Source organism: Cyprinodon tularosa, unplaced genomic scaffold (assembly GCF_016077235.1).
Source record: "Cyprinodon tularosa strain WSP-4 unplaced genomic scaffold, ASM1607723v1 ctg163, whole genome shotgun sequence".
Taxonomy (NCBI): Eukaryota; Metazoa; Chordata; class Actinopteri; order Cyprinodontiformes; family Cyprinodontidae; genus Cyprinodon; species Cyprinodon tularosa.
Window position 1 is genome coordinate 832,255 of NW_024038467.1, and position 22,683 is coordinate 854,937.

The window sequence follows — 22,683 nt, forward strand, 5'->3', positions numbered from 1 at the left end:
TGCGACAGAGAGACGGAGCCACACTGAGGAGGTGCTGTTGGAGGCTACGGCTAAAAGCTAACCACCGTAGCTAAAAGGTGCTACCGTGAATTTTGAAATTAACCCCCCTTGCAAAATTGCCTCTCATAATTGCATTGGATTGATCTAAATCTCTCTGGGTTGCTGTTGGATTGAAGACCTGCAGAAAACCGGACTAAGCTTAAGGCCTTCACTCCACTGAATCATAGCAGTAACATCATTCCCCCATCACCCCCTTTTATCTGTTGCTTAATAAATAATATTTCCTCTGCTTGGGTGAACTAGGTAGAATAGATAGTCGTGTTTGTGTTTTATTTGAAATAGGATTTCTGATTCAACTGCTGATGGTTTTAAGAGTTTAACTGAATACTTAAGCTCACTACAGACTACATGAGTCACGTGTTGCTGAAGCTAACTGCTACACTGGCATTGTAGCTCCATGCTACTTTTAAAGGACACTTTCAATGCATTAGACCTTAATGTTCGAACATCCAACAACAACTTTTCCTTTTTTATTTTTGCTTATTTTCAGTAGTGTTTACTGTTTGTTTAGTTATATGATACTGTGTGATTGTAGCTAATAAAGGTACCATTTTGTTTTTATTTTACACAGTGAATGATCTATCACTCAGGCTGAAATTACTCTTCTTTTAGTACAATCCAAATGAATAGAGACACATTTATTTTGTTGGTGAATAATAACGTTGCTGATAGCCACAGTCTAATTTACTAAATTCCATGTCCCAAGAGCCAGTTTTTTTCAGGCGAAGATCAGAACACCAAGGCCCCCGCCCTTGACTGCCACCCATCATACATTGCACCCGACCCCTTTGGCCCCTCCTCAGGTGTCAGGCCCATTGGAAGGGGGACCCATGCTTCCTCTCTGGGCTGCGCCTGGCCGGGTTCCATGGGTAAAGCCTGTACACCAGGCGCTCGCCAGTGTGCCCCACCTCAATGCCTGGCTCCAGAGTGGGGCCCCGGTGACCCGTTTCTGGGCGAGGGAACACTAGGTCCATTTGCGTTAAAGTCATAAGAGGTCTTTAGGCTGCTCTTTGTTTTGTTCAGGAATGAGGGGAAGATGGAGCGGGAGATCGATAGGTGAGATTCGACATACAAGTGGCTGAAATTAGTTTTCTCCATAGTGTGTCTATGATCTCCCTTAGAGTTAGGGTGAGGAGCTCAGTCATCTGGGGAGCACCTGCTCCTCCACATCGAGAGGAGCCAGTTGGGGTAGCTCGGGCATCTTATTAGGATGCTTCCTGGATGTCTCCCTGGTGAAGTGTTCAAGGCATGTCCCACCGGGAGGCCCGGGGCAGACTCAGGACACGCTGGAGGGACTATGTTTCTCCGCTGGCCTGGGAGGACCTTTGGATTCCCCTGGAGGAACTGGCCCAAGTGGCTGGGGAGAGGGACACTGGGCCTCCCTACTGAAGCTGCTACCCCCATGATCCGACCTCGGATAAGAGGAAGAAGATGGATGGATGGAGAGATTCCAGCCGGATTCAGGAGTCCAACCTTTTAGTTAAGAGGCTAAATCCCTCGCCAGTAAGAAAATTACAGTTAAAATCATTCAACTGATAATACCTCATTAGTTTTACCCTTGATTTGAATGACCTATTAATTAATTATAACTTCCAGTTCTACTTGTTTAATATATTCATACTCTTCTGGTAAACACGCACAACAGAAACTTCCTTATTTATTGTAAATATCTGCTAGTATTATCTACGTTTAGGAAGGGTGGTCATTTCTAATCACTTGGTTGCCAGTTGGAACCAAAACAGAGCCGCCAGCTGTCAGCCACACCTGAGTAACGATCTTGGTTCTGTTGTTTTTCTCTAAGTTTTCAGTTTCAAGTTTAGCCAGGTTTTTCCTTGTTTTCTAGCTTTATTGGTGTGTCTGGATTCATTTAAGTTGCTTACGTTTTTCTGTCTGTCCTCTGTTGCCCCCTTGTGTTCTTTTCCCTTGGCTTACTCATCAGCTCTAGTCACACCTGCTCCTTATCAGCTCATTCATCTAACCTTTTCTCACCCTGGCTCCTTGATGGTTTTCCCCTGATGTCTCCATGGTTCTGGTTTGTGTTTGATTTTTAAGTTGGTTTTTTGGATACCTGTTTTTGTTGCCTGATCTTTTATTACACCTTTGAAGAACTCACCTCTGCCTCTCAGCCTCTGCATTTGGGTCCTCATAAAAACCTCCAAACAAACCGTGACAGCAGGAACCAGCCATTATGGACCCAGCAGAACTCAGCACGGACGCCCTGAGGAGAATCTCTCTGACTCTAGTGAATGCTCTGGACTCCATTGCAACTCTCAGTCCACCTTGGAAGAGGGTGGGTGCGGCTGACCAATTAAAGCCGATCTTCCTCTCTAACACCTCACTTCTCTCACCCGCAGTTTTATCAGAACTGTTTGAAGAGTTGGATTGGAACCGTCAAGCCACCTTCGCCCAACTCTGCAATAAACCTCCACTACCCAAACCATCATTCCTTCACCTTCCCACTCTACTGTCTCTCTCCTCCGATCATGTTTCTCAGCCATCACCAGCTGTTGGTCCTCCCCTGCCATCTGCTTCCTCCACTCCCCCTCCAGCGGGTCAGCCTGATTCCTCCACTCCCTCTCTGACAGGTCAGCCTGACGCCTCCACTCCCTCTCCGGCGCCTGACTCCTCCACTCCCTCTCCGGCGGGTCAGCCTGACTCCTCCACTCCCTCTCCAGTGCCTGATGCCTCCACTCCCTCTCCGGCGGGTCAGCTTGACGCCTCCACTCCCTCTCCGGCGGGTCAGCCTGACGCCTGTTTCAGTCCCTTTCATAACCTGGTTAGTTTCCCCTATGGCAGTCCCTCTCATAACCTGGTTAGTTTCCCCTATGGCTTCAGATGTCACCTCCATGACAAACAGCTAGCCTCCAAGGCCCCTCAGCGGGCACTTCAAGCCTCCAAGGCCCCTCAGCGGGTGCTCCAAGCCTCCAAGGCGCCTCAGCGGGCGCTCAAAGCCTCCAAGGCCCCTCAGCGGGCGCTCCAAGCCTCCTCTGAGGCTGTTCCTTAGCCGCAGTCAGCGGCGTCCCCCTTGGAGGCGGCTGCTGCAGCCTCAGAGACGCCGTCCCCCTCGGAGGCGGGTGCTGCAGCGGCAGAGATGGCGTCGTCGCTGGCCTCCTCCTGAGGCCCTCCTTCATAAGAGACGGCGTCGTCGCCGGCCTCCTCCTGAGGCCCTCCTTCGTCAGAGACGGTGTCGCGGCTGGCCTCCAGAGACTCTGCCTTGCCTCTGGCCCCGCGGCCGCCCTCCAGAGACTATGCCTCGCTTTCGGGCCATCGGCCGGCCTCCAGAGACTCTGTCTGCCTCCGACCCATCGGCCGGCCTTCAGAGATTTTTGGTTTTCCTCGCCCACCCTTGGTGGGTTGCTTTTGCCCCTCTCCATGCCCTGACTTCAGTTAAAGTGAGGTTCAACTGGAATGATAAGGTTGACCAGGCTTTTCAAAAACTTAAGCTCCTTTTTACCTCTGCCTTTTGGTATCCCCTGACCCGGATAGGCAGTTTATTGTTGATGCCTCTAGTGTGGGTGTCGGAGCAGTGCTCAGCCAGAGGACAGAGGAAGGCAGAGTTCACCCATGTGCCTTCTTTTCCAAGAAACTGTCTCCAGCAGAGAAGATGTGGGCGACAGGGAGCTCTTGGCAGTCAAGCTGGCTTTGGAGGAGTGGAGGTACTGGCTGGAGGGATCTAAACTGCCTTTTCTTGTGTGGACAGACCATCGGACTCTGGAGTACCTCAGGACGGCCAAGAGGCTCAACCCCCGACAAGCCAGGTGGACCCTTTTTTTTGTCAGTTTCATTTCACTCTCTCTTACAGACCTGGTTCTACAAACGTCAAGCCTGATGCTCTCTCACGAATTTTTGGAAGAAGACCATAATCAGGCACAGGAATATATCCTCCCTGATTCGGTTCGGTGTGCTGTCACGGTTTGTTTGGAGGTTTTTATGAGGACCGAAATGCAGAGGCTGACAGGCAGAGGTGAGTTCTTCAAAGGTTTAATAAGAGATCAGGCAACAAAAACAGGTATCCAAAAAAAACCAACTTAAAAATGTTAAACAAAAACAGGTATCCAAAAATCCGACATAAAAATCAAACACAAACCAGAACCATGGAAACATCAGGGGAAAACCATCAAGGAGCCAGGGTGAGAAAAGGTAAGACGGATGAGCTGATAAGGAGCAGGTGTGACTAGAGCTGATGAGGAAGCCAAGGGAAAAGAACACAAGGGGGCAACAGAGGACAGACAGAAATACGTAAGCAACTTAAATGAATCCACACACACCAATAAAGCTAGAAAACAAGGAAAAACCTGGCTAAACTTGAAACTGAAAACTTAGAGAAAAACAACAGAACCAAGATCGTTACAACCTGTGCAAATACTATGAAATCAGTCTGCTTTTGCTCTGGAAGCTTGCAGTCCTCCCTTATGTCATCATAGAGAAGATAGAGATTTAGAAAAATGTTTGATGAGAATTTATCAGCTTAGAGCAGCAGGTTTGTCCTGGAGAAAAAAAAAAACATACTTACCCCTAGAAGTATGACCTCCTAGAAATGCATTGAAAAAAAGGTTTTATCGTTTGAATTTTCTTACTTTTTTATTTATTTATTAATCAAAGGTCAACACAAAGCAGTGCATAATTGAGAGCAGGAAGGTATTTTTTTACCATGAAAAATCTAGAAAGTGTGGTGTTTATTTGTAATTTACTCCTTCCAAAAAAGTTTAAAAAACAATCCACTGGACTTTGTTTCCAAGTTTGAAAACGTTTCGCTTCCCATCCAGGAAACCTTTTCAATTTAAAATGTCACAAAAAGCGTTCAAGGTTTTATAGAGTGGACTAAAAACAAAGCCTTTTATGGCTTAGAAAACATTCAAATTGAATGGGTACGCCCCTTTGGAATGGAGGTTGTTTGGCTACTTTATTAGTCTATATACCTGATACCTGTTTATGTCTCTGCAAGGGGGCTGTAGGGGGAATTGTTGGCCTGGCTAAACAGGCGAGGTGTTCTGTTCCCCTGTAAGGGGGTGGGGGTTCCGATGATAGTGGGAAGGAATCAACTCTAGTGCTGAATTGTAGGTTTTTGAAAGCTGAAATCTAACTCTCTCTGTTTAAAGTTGTTTTTTTCTTTCTTAACATAAATGGCTTTCTTCACACCCCTCTCAAACCACCTATCTTCTTTGTCTAAAATGTGAAAATCCTGGTCCTCAAAAGAATGTCCTTTGTCCATAAGGTGTAGATGTACCGCCAAGTCTTGTCCGGAAGAGGTAGCTTTTCTGTGTTTGGCCATGTGTCTGTGGAGAGGTTGTTTGGTTTTTCCAATATAAAGATCAGAGCATTCCTCACTGCATTGAACTGCATACACCACTTCTCTCATATTTGGTTTTGGGGTTTTGTCTTTAGGATGCACTAGTCTAACACTAGTTTAAGGATCTTGTTTGGTTTGAAATTTACTGGGATTTTGTGTTTGGAGAAAATTATCTTGAGTTCCTCAGAGACTCTAGGAACTTATGGGATGGCGATAGTTTTGCATTTAATCTTCTCACTGTTATGTTCTTTTGGATTTCCTTCCTGATTTGACCAACATCAAGTTTGGGTATCCACAGGTTTGAAGAGCCTCTTTGATGTGTTTCTGTTCTTTGTGCTTCCCTTCTGTAGGAACATAACAAAGAAGCCAAACGACCCCATTCCAAAGGAGCAGACCAGTTCGTCTATTTCAATTTTCATGTTTTCTAAGTCAAAACAAGGCTTTGATTTTGGTTCTCTCTATAAAGCCCGGAACAACGATATTTCTGACATTTTGAATTAAAAAAAGCTTCCTAGATGGGAAGCAAAATGTGTTCAAATTCAAAACAAAATTCCAGTGGATAGTTTTTTTTTATGTTTTTTTTGGAATGTCTATGACCTGGATGGCTGAGATACTTCACCAGCATAATGTACTCCTGTTATTCTGACACCTTTAAACAAAATATTTTACAGTTGACTGCCTTTAACAGCTGCCTAATTAGTTTGTGTATAATTTGTATCTGCCTTTTGGAAAGCCGATCTTCAGCAAGGATAATTAACCTGGTCAAAAATGATAGGAAGGTAGATGGGGCTAAACACAGAAGAAGCTGGTTAGACTGGGATGGAGGTTTATCTTCCAGCAGTGTGGAATTAATAATATTCCTTGCTATGAAGACCTTATGTGTAGAATTCTTAAAGACATAACCCCAAAATTTCCAAGCTGTAACTGCAAAGCAGACATGTTCACAAGTCATTTTTTGCAAGTCCAAGTCAAGTCTCAAGTCTTGAGAGCTAAAGTCCAAGTCAAGTCTCAAGTCTTCAGAGCCTAAGTCCAAGTCAAGTCTCAAGTCTTGAGAAGGCCTGTAACAATTATCAATTAATCGAACAATAAATTCTAATCACACGATTAATTAAAATAAGTGCAATAACTTGCGTGCTTGCTTCTCCTTGTGTTTTCATCTACGTCACTGAGATGGTATAGCTTAAAGGTTACTATTATATCTATGGAATGATCATTATCTTGAACTGGTAAATGAAAAATACAATTTAAAAAAGCACACACGCAATTTTTTTTCTAGTTAAATTTTGCATCTTTATTTTTTTTCTTTCAAAAACAACAAATTTCTTACAGTATTTACCTGACATTTGTGGTTACAACTTTTTCTAGGTTTAAGAGTAAATGCTCTTTTATTTTTAAGCGAAAATGAGGGCTGTGGGAAAAAAAAAACAATCACAATCCTGCTTTTTATTAATACATATGAAGTTAGCAAGTGCAACAGATAAAGAAAAACCCTAAATAAATACCAGGACAATAACAATTCTTTCATAAAAGAAACATTGTGGCAATAACTTTTTGTAACTTAATGCCCTGGAACAGACAGAACAGACTTGGCGGGCAGTATTTTAAATTCAATTCAGTTTATTTATTTAGTGCCAATTCACAACATTATTCACAACTTATTTCTCCTCTACGACCGCCATGAAGTTTTTAAAGCTTGGCTTGTCGATCATGCATGCATGTGCACGGGCGCGGGGGCATATGTGTCACGTAGCGTTGCGTCAGTGACGTCAGTGCTGCGTGACAGTTTGACAGCCCCTCTGCGGTTTTTTTTTTTTTTTTTTTTTTACCTCTGCTGTGTGCGGGTAAGGCGAGCGGCGATCAGTCAAGTTAGTATAACAAAAAACACTTAAAAATAAAATATTGTTCACAAGTCAGAAATCACGAGTCTCAGTCGAGTCTGAAGTCCTTCATATGCAAGTCTAAGTCGAGTCTAAAGTCATTAAATATGCGACTTAAGTGCGACTCAAGTACGAGTCACAAACTCGAGTCCCCATCACTGCTGCAAAGTAACCTCTTTTTACAGAGGTATTAGGGAATTGAATATAAAAGAATGGGACACTTGTCTGATTTTTATCTGTAAAAAATGTTTCATAATTTTTTTTGCCTTTTTAGAACTTTGTGTTGGTTAATCATATGAAATCCTAAGACATGTAGCTGACACAACGGGTGAAATCTTTAAATGAATGGAAATACTTTTGCAATGGGCTGTGGGGAAAAAAAGATGTAACCTGCTGAATTTGTGTTACTTTCAAGGATAAGCCATTCCAGGGGTGTGTTTGTAAAAATCTCCTTACCCTGTGGATGCAGTAACAACAGTGTGAGACCCATCTCCATAGACCTCTGCTTCAGACTTCTTACGGAAACCGAAGATTGTCAGCATGTTCCTCCTTTTCTTTCTCCTCAGCGAGTGTGCTTTGTGCAGGGAGGAGAGCTGACTGAAAGTGGGGAGAGAAAATATAAGCTAAACACTCCAATACACAGTCCAGTTCGGCCCGGTCACCTCGCTGGTTCACAAACAAGCCCATTCTATTAAGATGTCACCAAATTCATCACGGCCATTTGGGTCGCTTGTTTGTCTACAGCTGCAGTTGGGGCTAGTTTCTAGGCTACATGTCTTCAGAACACAACAATAAAGCTTAAGTGCCCTTTTATTATATATATATATATATATATATATATATATATATATATATATATATATATATATATATATATATATATATATATATATATATATATATATATTTATATTTCAGAAAAACACTACAAATTTAACCTGGTTAAATGCTGCTTTAGTTTTAAAGTAAGCTATATGAAAAGCTTCTTTACCTTCAAACTCAGTTGAACCAATTTTTTATTCAAAATAACATTATGTATCCACTTATGTTAATAATTTGTATCGTAGACATATTTATTTTGTTTTTGAAGTTAGATTACGTGTCCATTTATTAAACAAAATAGTATTATATCTCATCTGCAAACATGTGCCTACATGGTTGGACTATTAAAAATGCTCTGTTTCTCTAGTCCAAAATCAGACATGCTGTACATTGACAGGAACCAGTTACTGGTCCTATTGTATGGATTTTAAAAGATTAGAATCTTTTTAAGACACTTTTTGGTCATACTATACTTGTATGTTGAGATTTTAGTGAAATTTCTGAAGGTAGAGTAGATATCCATCCATCAACACCCTTGTTTATAGATGCTGGAGATCGGCCTGTTTTCCAGTGTGGTCCTGTTTCTCTGACCGTGACTGGCTGGATGTGCTCTCTCCGTCCTCTGGCATGGAAGCTGGCTCAGAGCTCGTCTGCCTGGCTGTGTGTTTCCTGGACGGGGCCGCCTTTTGCAGCTGCTTTTTGTGTCTCTGCTTCTGTCTCCTTGAACCCCAGTCGGCCTCAGCAGATGGCCGCTCACTCTGAGCCTGGTTCTGCTGAAGGTTTCTTCCTGTTAAAAGGGAGTTTTTCCCTCTCCACTGTCGCTACAAGCATGCTTAGTATGAGGAATTGTATTTGAGTCAATGCAATCAACTGGTTTTCCTTAGATAGAAAACTTTGAATCAATTTGACTGGATGATCTGGTTGAACTGTAAAGTGCCTTGAGATGACATGTGTTGTGAATTTGGCGCTATATTAATAAACTGAATTGAAATTGAAAATTGAGTATCCCTGATGTGTGGAACATTCATCGCTTACTGCAAAAGCAGATCTCAACAATATGTAAAAAATGCTTCAATATTACTAATCACCCCCCAAAAATAGCAAATAAACCATTGCGGGAAATTTTTAATCCTCAAAACAAGATTAGGCGGTTTTTGTTTTTTCCTTTTCCTTTCATTTTATTCCAAAATTAACTTACATACAAGTTGCCTGATATGTCTACTGCATTCAGTAAAGAAAATTTACAGCTGGAAAGCCACTGAATGAAAACTAAGGGAGCTCAATCTATCATTGTTAGTAGGTTAACGTTATCAAGCTAGACTAAGGTATGTGCAGTGAGCAGGTTGGCAAAGAGAGATGAAAGAACTAAAAAGAAAAATGTGAAATAAAAACATTTGCATAAAAACAACAGCTACATTAAAACCCTATCTATTTCTTATCTGGCTTTATCACCTTTATACCACTCTAACTCATCTCATTGATTGATTGTCTGCAACTAATCGATAACATTGCAGTGATGTTGCTTCGTCTCATCTGAAGGTTCTGCTGCAGTAACAGTAAGTTCCTAAAAACCTTTTAAATGAGCCAGTTAGAGTAAAAACGGTGATGTTGCAAATGGTGCTCACTTTTTCCTGAATCAGATCACAACTAAAAACCATTTAATAAGCATTTAAAAACACAAAATCTTAAACTGTTGCATTAGACAACTACATCCTAAAATTATAAACATATTTTTACTTCTACATTGAAGATATCTATTTTGATCTGGTACACTGTTGTTTTTTTTTCGGAAATGTAATGTAATGCCTTTTTAAATTAATTTGTAATTACTTTATTGCTATTGGGTGTATAAATCATTGCTGCATATGACTTTAGAGGAGTTTTTTTTTATTTGTTTAAAGGGCTATATGAATTACAATGAGGGCAGTCCCTATTACAATTTTGTCTCTTAACACACTTTACAAACTTCAAAGAAACAATTCTGTTCAGTCTATTGGAGTATTTGTATAATGCAAAAGGTATTTATGTTTAATATTTTAAATTTTCTGTGAAAAGTTGGAAAGAGGAAACTGAATAGAAGTTGAAAAGTAAAATCTAAAAGTAACCTGTGGCAAATACATAGAGTGAAGGAAATGTGTAAATTAAACTGATAAAGTCTGTGGATATTCTGTTAGTAGAGTTTCAGTTTCAGGATATAAATGCAAAAGTGTCTCCTACCTGTCTGGTAGAACTCGTTTTGTATAAAAATCTGGGAGTCCATCATCCAAAGGGCTTATTTCTCCATTTTCGCTGCAATGCTGTGCACACGCAGACACAAACATTCCTCTCAGAGAGGCTTTTTCTGTGGGTTTCATTTGTAAAAAGTTATTTATGCAATAAAAAATTGATTACACTGCATTCAGTGAGATTACATAATACATTGAAGCCAAATTGTTTGTTTAGATTATATCTGACAGAGACCAGAATCACTGCCAGCCAGCCCAGATACCAGGAAGCATTACAGTTATTTAAATATAGAGTTTGGAGTGAATAAAATAGTTGATTAATTGTAACAAGTAACTCTGGCCTACTGTCTCAGAGGGGACATGTACTCCCCTGTGTCTTCTAGGAGGCCTTGGACGAACTCGCGTTACATGATGGAGAGGCAGACCCTGCGTAGGCAGGTCTGACAAACCCTCCCAGGATGCAGAGTGGGACAGTGGTGAGCAGTACGATGGCACAGAGGGAGGGGGAGAGGAGCTAGAGTCGTCACATAAGCCTGGTGGCAGAATGGAAAAAGTAACAAAAAATAAAGAAATGGTAATTTGATGAGATCCAAGACATGATTGACTCAGAGCTTAACAGGGATATTCTGTAAGTGGATGAGTACTTACTCAGCCTAGTAGAGACGGGCCGTATTCTCCTTGTTCTGGAGCTGTGCTTCTTAATGGCAATCGTGTCCTGGGAGAATAGAAAGAAGACAGAAAGAGAGGGGAAAGAGACTGTCCTCCATTAGATGAACAAAACATGGTACTGAATTAAGCCATGTTAAGAGAAGATATAAAAACAAGTTCATAAAAAGTACGTCAACAAACAGCTGGATATATGAATAATTCACTCCTGTCTATGAGGGTAAGGTTAAAAATAAATCTAAGGGCTATGGGTTAAAAAAAAAATGCTTAACAATGCCATTAAACACAGGATTGCTAAATCTACAGGAAGATTTATGACACCGTGTAGAATATGACAGCTGAAAAATTTTTTTTTAAAGTACATTTAAACTATCCGTATGGTTTGGATTTGCATCATCAAAGACATCTGATTAAGATTTCATGGCAATAGTTCAGACAAAATTGTGCTGTATTAAAATCTCAGCATCAGTTTTGAGACAAAAAAAGTGAAAAGATGAATAGAAAATATAAAGAAACCTATTAAGTTCTAAGAATTGTAAACAGAACAGTAAAAATAAATAAAATGTTTACATTTACAAAGAGAGACAGAAATATTTGTTAAATCAAAGGAGCATGCCTGTTGGGTCCACAGGATTGTGTGCTAAGCTGTGTGAGGGTTTTTTCTTACCTTTTCCTCCTCAGACTTCAGCCCGGGCAAGCCTCCAGCTGGTTCCAATTGGACGCAATCAGGGAGGAGCATTTAGAGGAGTGGATTCCCTGGGACGAACGCCAGTCAGTTAAAATTCCATAGTAGTAACCTACCTGCTAGCTCGGTCTAACTGAACATTGTGCCTAAAGACTCAAGCTTACCTTCTTGTCCTCCTTCTCTGCTAGAAGCTTTGCTGTCTCCAAGCCGGTTCTCCACTCAGTCCTCCTGGATCCATCCTCGAACGATCACCTGCCTGTCCACCCTCTGGAGCTCTCAAGCCATAAACCACATCTCAGCCAAACTCAATCCCTGTGTGCTCACCAACCTCCTCCCCGTCCGCTCCTCTCTCCAAGGAACAGTAAGAAATCAGCATCTTCTCTTAAAAACTCAGTTCCTCTGCCAACGGTCTAACTGATCTCTCTTCCTGTGCAGTTCCAGTCTAAGCCTCAGTTCTCCGAACCACCACACCAGTAAAATCTCCAAATAAACATGACTCGTATTGTGTCTGCACCAGAGTCTACTCTAGAATCATGTCAGAACCAACTGGCCAACATGACTCTGCAGCACAATAACAAACCGCACTTTCTGAACAAGGAGTTCTCCTCGGCCGACACGATTCTGCTATTTCGACTATAGCTCAACAACAAACTTCTATCATAAAAATCCTTAGCCAATTGTCCCTCCAAGTACAGGAATTAAGCTCCAAAATGCCGTCTCTCCTCCTCCAAAACCTAACCTACCTGCTGGTTCTGCAGCTTCTTCCAGGTCTCCCATGTCCATAGACGTTGTTTTGCCCACTCCCGAGCCATTCACCAGTGACCTGAACAAAAGCAAAGGATTCTTGCTACAGTGCTCCCTAGTGTTCGGGCAGTCTCTGCAGTCATTTCCGGATGACGTCAACAAGGTCTCCTACGTCATTGGCCTGCACAGGGACAAGGCCTTAAGGTGAGCTGAAGCAATTATTGATGAGTCCAATATTTATGACTATTCTTTCAGAGAATTCCTTAATTTATTCAAGCAGACATTTTGTCTACATGTTGGGGAAGAAGAAGCAGCCAAAAAATTGTGAACAGGGCAACAAGTCAGCATAAGAATTGGCCATTGAGTTTTGCACTCTTGCTGCTGAATCTGGTTTGAACGAGACAGCCCTCAATGGGGAGTTCCAACATTTCTTAAATGAAAAACTAAAAAATGAATTAGTCTGCCGAGAGGAACCAGAAACCTTGGACCAGCTAATTAATCTCGCCATCCGAATTGATAATAGGCTCAGAGAAATAAATCGTCAGAGAAATGTCAGTCCTCCTCATGCTGCTTATGCTATGATGACTAGTCCTCAGTCTCAACCCCGGCCACCATCTCCTGAACCCATGCAGATTGGCAGAGCTCGGCTCTCACCCGAAGAAAGGCAATGGCGGTTGACATCTGGGTGTTGTCTTCACTGTGGCTACTCCGGTCATTTAATTTCCACCTGTCCCGTTCGCCCAAAACAACCTCCATTTAAGTTTTAACCACTTAACTTGCCTCCTCATTGGCCTTATGGTTGTCCTATCAATCTTCTTCCAGGTGCCCCACTTCCCTCTGGCAGATTATACAACTTATCTAGACCCGAACGTCAGGCGTTGATGAACTATATTAACAGTTCCCTTGAAGCAGGGAACTGTTAATATAGTTAACTCCTCATCTCCTGTTGGGGCAGGATTCTTCTTTGTTGAAAAGAAAGACAAAACTCTTCGTCCATGTAGATTATCGATTACCAGATCAGTCAAGAACAAATACTCTATTTCGCTCATATCAGCCACTTTTGAACCGTAAGCAAAGCCACCATTTCCACCAAGGTTGATCTCCAAAATGCCTACCACTTGGTCCGTATTCGTGAGGGGGATGAGTGGAAAACTGCTTTAAGGACTCACATTGGTCATTTTGAGTATCTGGTCATGCCGTCTGGCCTTTCAAATGCTCCCACAGTTTTTCAGGCCTTTGTTAATGATGTCCTGAGGGACTTCCTTAACGTCTTTGTTTTTGTCTACCTGGATGATATCCTGAATTTTTCCAAAGATCTAGAAGAACATAAAACCCATGTAAGAAAGGTTCTTCACTGCCTGCTAGAAAATCGCCCGTATGTCAAAACAGAAACATGTGAATTTCATGTGCCTTCAATCTCTTTTCTTGGTTTTGTTTTTGAGGGAGGACAGGTGAAGATGGACCCAGCCAAGATCAAGGCGGTGATGGACTGGCCTACTCCTGAAACCAGAAAACAACTCCAGCAGTTTCTAGGGTTTGCCAATTTCTACAGGAGGTTCATATGGAATTTCAGCATCATAGCCGCTCCTCTCTCTGCCCTTACCTCCACCAAAAGTCTTAGGAGGAAAAGGTAAGAAAAAGCCTTGACACAGCTCAGCACACAATCCTGTGGGCCCAACAGTACCCCCGCCCCCACCCCCCTCAAGGGATGCCACCTGGCGGACGAGCAGAAGAAGACGAGATAAGCGCAGGATCCAGAATGAAAGAGCGCAGAACCCAAGACTGCTGCTCTGGGCCACAAAGGGCTGGAGGACACTGGCTTGACTTGGGACACATGAAAAACGGGATGGACTTGAAGGTGAGAGGGGAACCCTGGAGCTGAGAATGCCTTTTATGAGCTAAAGGCTCTATTCTCTAAGGCACTCATCCTAATCCATCCTGATCCCTCAGCTCAATTCATCATGGAGGTAGATGCATCAGATACTGAGATTGGGGCTGTAGTCTACCAGCAGTCCACAGCAGATATTAAGCTCCACCCGTGCACCTTCTTTTCAAAACTCCCAGTGATGGTTTGGACTGACCACAAAAATTTGTCCTACCTCCAAAATGCCAAGAGATTGAACTCCTGGCAGTCCCGCTGAACTTTGCTCTTCTCCAGGTTCAACCTAAATATCACATATCATCCTGGGTCACGTAACATTAAGCCAGATTTCCTGTCCAGACAGTTCACCTCTGATGACTCCTCTAAAACCCCTGAGCCCATCCTTCCACCTTCCTGTGTGGTTGGGGGGCTATTTTGGAGCTTGGAAAGAGCCATTGAAGCAGCCTTGAAGGCCAAACTCGATCCAAGGGGGGGTCCTCCCAACCGCCTTTATGTGCCGGCTAGAACCTGTTCTCAGGCCATCCAGTGGGTGCATTCTTCATGGTTCCCTTGCCACCCAGGGGTTAGCCGTACTATCGGAATGCTCCGCTGCTATCTCTGGTGGCCTTCTCTCAACAAAGATGTGTTAGAGTTTGTCTTAGCCTGTCCCACATGTGCACGTAGACAGAACCTTCACTGCCCTGAACCGTACAGCTGCCCAAAACAAGAAGATTGCAGACTGCAGACACGTCCCTGCTCCAGTTTATTCTCCTGGACAACAGGTCCTGCTCTCATCTAAAAACTTTCCTCTTAAAGAGTGCTCCCAAAAGTTGTCCCCAAGGTTTTTGGGCCCATTTCCTATCCAAACTGTTATAAGTCCCACCACTGTCCGCCTGAGGCTCCCCTCTCACCTTCAAGTCCATCCCGTTTTTCATGTGTCCCAAGTCAAGCCAGTGTCCTCCAGCCCTTTGTGGCCCAGAGCAGCGGTCTTGGGTTCTGCGCTCTTTCATTCTGGATCCTGCGCTTATCTCTGACGTCTTCTTCTGCTCGTCCGCCAGGTGGCATCCCTTGAGGGGGGTGGGGGTACAGGATTGTGTGCTGAGCTGTGTCAAGGCTTTTTCTTACCTTTTCCTCCTAAGACTTCAGCCCAGGCAAGCCTCCAGCTGGTTCCAATTAGAAGCAATCAGGGAGCAGTATTTAGAGGAGTGGATTCCCTGGGTAGGACGCCAGTCGGTTAAAATTCCACATAGTGGTAACCTACCTGATAGCTCCATCTAAATGAACATTGTGCCTAAAGACTCAAGCTTACCTTTTTGTCCTCCTTCTCTCCTAGAAGCGCTGCTGTCTCCAAGCTGGTTCTCCACTCAGTCCTCCTGGATCCATCCTCGAACGCTCACCTGCCTGTCCACCCTCTGGAGCTCTCAAGCCATAAACCATATCTCAGGCAAACTCAATCCCTGTGGCCTCACCAACCTTCTCCCTGTCCGCTCCTCTCTCCAAGGAACTGTAAGAAATCAGCATATTCTCTTAAAAACTCAGTTCCTCCGCCAACGTTCTAACAAATCTCTCTTCCCGTGCAGTTCCAGTCTAGGCCTCAGTTCTCCGAACCACCACGCCGGACAAAATCTCTCTGTAAAATCTCCAAATAAACATATTAAAATGTTTCCTATTGTGTCTGCACCAGAGTCTGCTCTAGAATCATGTCAACGCCAGTAATGAACTTTGGTGAGTGTTGGAGAAAGAATTGGAAATAAAGTTTAGCCATCTTTTGGAGAAAAAGCTGTTATGAAATTTCTTAATTTCTTCACACTTATGTGGCACAGTTATACTAACACACGGCAAGACAGCTCAGTGTGTCTGCAGCCTTACCCTGGCATTGGTAAAATACTTGGATTGACAGAGTATTGTTTTGAGTGTGGCAAATAAAACACTTGAAATTGTGCACAGGTGCACAGTTCATCTGAGACCATGAGATGAATTGTGTATGACAAGACTAAACAGAAACTGACAAAAAGAAACATCCTGTCTGATTCTTGAGAGGCTCCTTGGGTTTGATCCGCTGTCTTGTTAATGCAGAATCATGTTAATGCAGTTTATGTGTCAGCAAACATTCATTTTCTGTTAAAAAAACAAACAAAACAGATTTAGCAGATTTTGCCTCGATACACAAATGCATTTTGTTAAATGTGGGATGACCGTTTGCTCTGCTCCGGTCCATTGTTCTGTGAGCTCAGCATACCGCGTCAGGCCAGCATACCCGTAGTAATACATATTACATAGAGTTTCCTCTGTCTCCGGACTCCTTACATCCAAACATCCTCCTTTACTGTACTTCTCGATTTAGTCCGTTTTTTGTTGTTTCTGCATAAAACAACAAAAAAATCTTTCACTAGGTTTGTTACACACGTTAGGTTTAAAAACAAACATTGCATGTCCGTTAGATAAGGATCTTATTAAAGACTAAAAACTAAACTAAAAACAAATACATCCCATATCATGTCAACTAGGTTGTAGAATCCTCTCCCTATAAATATTGAATTATCTGTAGTGAAGGATTTTTAAAATTGTTTTATGCAGAAACTGTGCTAGCGTGAATCATGCTGTGTGTGTGGGGGGAGCTTGTACTGTGTGTGTGTGAATTTTTTTGTGATTGCATGAAGCGCGCTGTGTGTGTGGAGCTTGTCCTATACATGTATGAATCACATATGTGTATTGGTGAAAATTGACACCGCTCCATATCCATAGACCCTACTGAACAGCTATGTTTTCGTTTAAAAAAATCTGAAATTCACTTTGGTCTTTGCCCTACTCTGGCAAGGTGTTAGCTCAGGTAACAGATAACAACTATTTGTTCAGTCTGCTTTCTTATGCAGATATATTACTCTTTGCTGATGCCAACCCAAGAGAACTGTGATTGATAATTTGAACCATTCATTAGTGACTAAATCACAAGAAGCCGATAGATCACAGCTAATGTGAAAATCATGAACACTTATTAAAGATGTACCTGCTTTAAAAAGCATTTAGGTGTTGTTGTAAATGCCAGTTTGTGAACCAGATAATGACTAAATGGACTGGCAAATATAGAAACGAATACTGTAAATAAAAGCCACCATTTGAAGCTGCAGGGAAGAGAGATCTACTACCTTCCATGCATTATATACACAAGAGTGTAATATTTTCTTGTTGTGTTTCATGCATGTACACAACCTGATTATTGAATGTCAGTGGGGTGTCAGTGGTAGAAATAATGGGTATTTTCAAATGCTGTGCTTCAATCATTCAAATCAGTGCAGGCCTTTAAAGGCCAAGACACAACTGAATTGACAACACATCATCAATTGTTGCGTAAGTGTTTTCAGTGGAAAATCTGGGGCCTCTCAATTTTTTTTAACCTTTAGCTGTATTGCTCATGTTAAGAAACTCTCTAAAACTCTAAATAATCCAGAAGTAGATGCTTTTATCTCTGACAGTACTGACAGCAGTGAGCCATGGCTTTCAATTGGACAGGATCTTGGATAATCAAAATTGTAATAAAGGCATATTGCATAGGATGAGAGAAATATCTAACACTGTAGTTACAAAATGGAAGAAATAGTTGTCTTTCCTTTGTTAGAAGACAGCAGGAAAAAAAAATGAGCCGAGAGAAACTTAGACTGATTGGACATTCCAGATTGCCTTAAGAGGTGAGTGTGCATGGTTGTTCTTTGCGTGTCTGTGTGTGGCCCTGCAATGGGATGGCAGGCTGTCCAGGGTGTACCAGGCCTCTTGCCCATTGATGACTGGAATAGGCTTGAGTACTGCCATGACCCCATTAGTGAATAAGTGGTTACAATAGTTTAAGGACAATTGCAATGGCGGAAATTTACCTTGAATTAAATACTATTTAAAAAGGAAGTCTGAGAAGTACAGAATGACCACGATGGTAGAGACTGAATCAGAATTAATACGTCCAGGAGATTTGTTAAGAGAGTACAACTGGTTCTCACCAAATGACTACATGAAAATCACAAGCCCCCTAGAACCCTGCAAGGAAAAGTAGGTAAAAAACACGTAATTATGCAAACTACTTTTAGCAGCACATGTATATGTGTGGAAAAAATGCAAAACAGCCAAAGTCAAATATGAATGTTGCTATCACTTAAGATCAATAAATACTCTATAAGAAGATAAAGAAATGTTGATGTTAATCAATATGACAAGAGCAAAAAACAAAGTTCTTTCTGATCGGAACATAATAATCGACAAGATTTTGTAATAATAAATTAGAGTCTGCTGATTTAGTAATGATAGATAGGCTTTTAGGAAGCCAGTCATCCAGTGCCTTATAATATAGCCTTTTAATTGAACTCTTAGGGAGAGGATTTCAACTCTTCAAAGTGTTGAAATCCAAACTAGATTGAGTTAAAATAAATAAATTATTTCAGACAAATAATGTTTGAAAGTGTTAAACAGTCAACACTCTTAAATGTTGTCATTCTACATTTTAGGACTGAACTTCTAAATATAATGTGTTCGAGGAGTTAAAATAGTGTCAGACATTAACTTCTCACACAACAAAATAGTGTAAATCCTTCACATGCTGATGATGGCAAGCTACCATCAGTGTGTGATTGAGGCACCACTTGACCTTCTGATCACCTTCAATAAGGAGAATGTGTCTTGCTCAATGACACAATGGCTGAGCTAAATTGCGAACTGGCGACCCTCTGGTCGCAGGACAGATTTCTGCATCGTACGCTGTACTCTGTTGTAAACCACTGAGACAAATATAGGTTTTAAAAGGCCTGTGTCATGCAAAATAGACTTTTAACTACATAATGCTATTCTTTCAGCAAAATTAAGCAGAAAGTGGTATTTTGTTTGATTTATGCATTTTTGAGTAATCCTTATAATTAAACTTATAATTCAACTGCAGCCTCATTTTAAACAAAGAGCCACTTTCTCTGATCAGGGGGGAGTGACGGGAGGCACGGGGCAATGGTTCTGCTTAAAAGCTAAAAGTGCGTTCACACCGAACATGAAACCTGCAAAGAATTCCCCTGTTTCGCCTTCTTTTGCTCGCCTGGTCAGTGAAAGCATTTTGCACAGCATGTTAATCTACATGATGGGTGAAAGCTTCCTACGTTATGGAGTCTGCTGGTTGTTGGTTTCACCTCATCATGGCAGACATGATTTACAAAGTGACTGGCTGTGTTTTACTTTAGAAAGCCAAGAAAAGCTGTCAGGGTTTCAAGCAACCAGCTTCCCAAAAACGGAATCAGTATGGGGAAAACCACCACCTCCTCCAGAGGCTACATCTGGATGAAGGTTGTTTTAAGCCTTACTTTTACCTCTCCGTTATCCAGTTTGGGGCTCTACTGTACCGCATTAGGTGACAAATCGCCCTGGTAAGAGAGGGTTAGGTGAGATGGCACTCCAGAGCTCAGACAGGAGTAACAGGAAGTGCATGAACACTGGCAGCGAAAAAAAAAAACAGAACTTGGAAGAGGCTGCCAGCCGTGTCACCCTCTGGAACTAAGGAACTATAGCCTGACGTAGTCCGACTCAATTCTAGTCAGAATATGAGTCTGATACTGCTCCATAGAGCTGTGATTATGGGGCGTGTTTTGAACGAACCAGGAAAAAAATGCCTCTGCACTCATTTGGATAGATCTACAACCAATAAGAGCAACGGAGTGCGTGACGTATCTTAAGCGAGGCATAGTTGTTGTCCACAAAAATCAAAGCGTGCAGTTTCACGCCTAGAATAAGAAGATGAGACTTGATCGCGTTTCTCTGTTCCTCTTTTAAAATTAATTTGCTGTCGATATCTTCTAGAATAGACCTAATAGCAGAATCTACTCACCCAAACTCTCCAGCGGCAGCCATTATTGTTGTCACCCAAGCGCGCATTGGTCACGTGGTTGATAACGTTACTCTTGATCATCTGTCCATCATCGTATAAAGCCCGCCCTGACAATTTGATTGGATCGCCTGACAGTGGGCTTTAATACTCGCGCTACTATGGAGCAGAGCCAGACCGAACTTCCCCGAACTCAAACCTTGTGGGCGGGACTAAGTTCGGACTGGCACCCAGGCTAAAGGAACTACAGCGGAAGTAGGAAAATGGTAACTGCGGGGAGATGAAAGGAGTACTGCTAAGGATTAGCAAAACTTGCCCAGCCAGACACAGGCAGAGCAGGGGAGAGAAGGCATCCGTCTAAATAAATAAATAAAAAGATGATGAAACAGTCCTTCTAGGGCTAAATTAAAATGACTTTTTCCACTTCATCCTTTGTCAACATTATTTTCTCAATCTTTCATTGTTTATTTAAAAAAAAAAAAGCTTGTCTCTGCTGCGCTCCTTCACTGTAGCTCACAGCCAAAACTAGTCCCTAAATAGATTTAGCAATGCAAATTTGTGTTGGGATCTGGGGATCTGTCCACCTTTCTCCAGCAGAGGGCGCCCTAGGTCTCCTGGAGCTGAAGCTGACTACCACACCTGCGGCTGATTTGCTCATCAGGGAGATCAGCATATAAGCAGTGGCAGGACTACTCTTCAGCGCCAGAGTGTTAAGCCAGTTACGGTTAGCAAGCCTGAGCCAACCAGCCTGCCTGATTCTCTGACTCCCTGAAAGCCTGACTTGAACCTAACCAGTTTTCTGTCCTCCCTGCCTCCTAGGAAGAATCTGACTCAAATGAAGCAACTCAACTGAAGCCTGCCTGATCTCAGTAACAAACCTGAAGATCAAACTGTCTGGATCTGCCTACCATCCTTCCAGAAGCAACTTGAAGAAGCTCTGAGCACTCACAAGCCTGAAGCTAAGTTCTGTTGCTGCCAAGCCCTCTGCCATCGCTCAGTCTCTAGACCCTCCTGGTTCCCTCCCTCTGCCGCTCAGCCTGAATCTCTGAACAGGTACAGATCTGCACATTCTCTCAGCTACAAGATCATTAGCTGCCTGGCTAACCTAACTGTCCCTCTCTGCAGAGAGCCTTGTGTGACCAGTCCCGGATCTGATTCCAGTATCTGTCAACTAACCCTGTGCTTATCTGATTCTAGTATCTGTCAAACAACCTTGTGCATAACTTCAATAAATTGTTAAACTTTTACTCTGACTCCTTGGTGTTCTGCATGTGGGTTATAAACCTGAACCCCAACATGACAATTTGAAAAAAAGTTTAGATTTTTCAACTTCATTCACAGGCAAGGCGGTGATAAAATGTCACAAATTCCACCAAAATCGCTCTGTTTGCCTACCTAAATACTCTATGTATACTCCTAAAATTTACATAGAAAGTTCAGCGTATGCAAGCACTTCAAGAAGCTTCAGACTTTGTTCAGCTTTCACAAGTAATGTTGGAATTGAAATAATATAACAAATCAATAGTCTTTAGTGTTAAATGCATTGTTTTATCATAAAATTTCATGTAGATGACTTTGAAAGGCTCACAAAAAGCATTTTATTGGACCATTTTATTCAACAATACATTGCATAGTTTCTAAAACACAAATGTCTGTTTATTCCTTCTGTTGGTGCATATGTTTTAAGAGAGAGGTGAGAGTTAAACTTACCTCAACCTGCTTGCAGAGCTGGTCTGACTTTTAGCACCTGCCAACTTGGAAAAACCGGAGCTTAAACTTCCGGCCTAACCCTGACTCTAATTAATAATTTTGATTTCTCTTGTGTAAAGTTTATTTTTTTATTTTATTGTATTTATTTGAATAGGGACAATGCACATTAATGAACATCAGTATAAAAACAAATGTAAATATGCCGGATTATAGCTATAAAGCTAGTTTTCATCCGTAGACCCTAGGCAGGCAAATACATAAGAAAGAATATAACATACAATACAAGCAAGGAAATGTTAAGAGTTTGGTGGTTACATGACTGGTTTGTTTTCATCTGTAGTTTGAATTGAGCTCTAAAGCTGATCAGTGTGGGGCTCTCCAGTATGTGCAGAGGAAGACTGTTCCAGATGTTAGTGGCTCTCACAGAGAGATTGTTCTGACCAAAAGTTGTTCTTCTGTGAGGGACCTCACAGTCTCCTCTGGAGGAGGCCCTGGTTCTCAGGCCACTTGAAGTCTTGTGTTTGAACAGAGTAGACACAGGAGGTGGGGCTAGTCCATGTAGCGCTTTATAAATGAAGCATACATACTTAAAATTTATAAAATTTTCAAAATTTAAAAGATTGTACTTGTTTAAAATAAGTTACTAACATCCCTCATCAAAGTTTGTCGTCTTCTGTTGTCGAGCTCTGAGAGCTTCCCTGCTCTTAACAACACAGTAGGTTTGTACTCTGGGAGAAACTCTAGGTAGAATTGTCACATCAGCTGCTTTGACCCTCACACCTGCAGGTCATTCCCTGATCAGCAGCGGGCCCAATATAAGGACGGAGCCTCCACCTGCTCGCCGTCAGATTGTTGTCTAACCCCGAGTGGTAAACACTCTCAGGCCATCTGTCAGCTC

General features: G+C 42.2%; 1 protein-coding gene across 2 annotated transcripts in view; it reads right to left on the minus strand.

Annotated features, from left to right (window-relative positions):
* Window positions 1-22,683, minus strand: part of LOC119780633 (capping protein, Arp2/3 and myosin-I linker protein 3-like) — a 150,799-nt gene that overhangs the window by 10,963 nt on the left and 117,153 nt on the right. For both annotated transcript variants that reach the window (XM_038280738.1, XM_038280737.1), the window contains exons 30-33: window positions 10,923-10,989; window positions 10,620-10,807; window positions 10,267-10,346; window positions 7,684-7,824 (exon numbers count right to left, since the gene is read on the minus strand). In XM_038280738.1, the coding sequence (XP_038136666.1) occupies window positions 7,684-7,824; window positions 10,267-10,346; window positions 10,620-10,807; window positions 10,923-10,989 (476 nt within the window). The remainder of the gene's footprint in view (window positions 1-7,683; window positions 7,825-10,266; window positions 10,347-10,619; window positions 10,808-10,922; window positions 10,990-22,683) is intronic.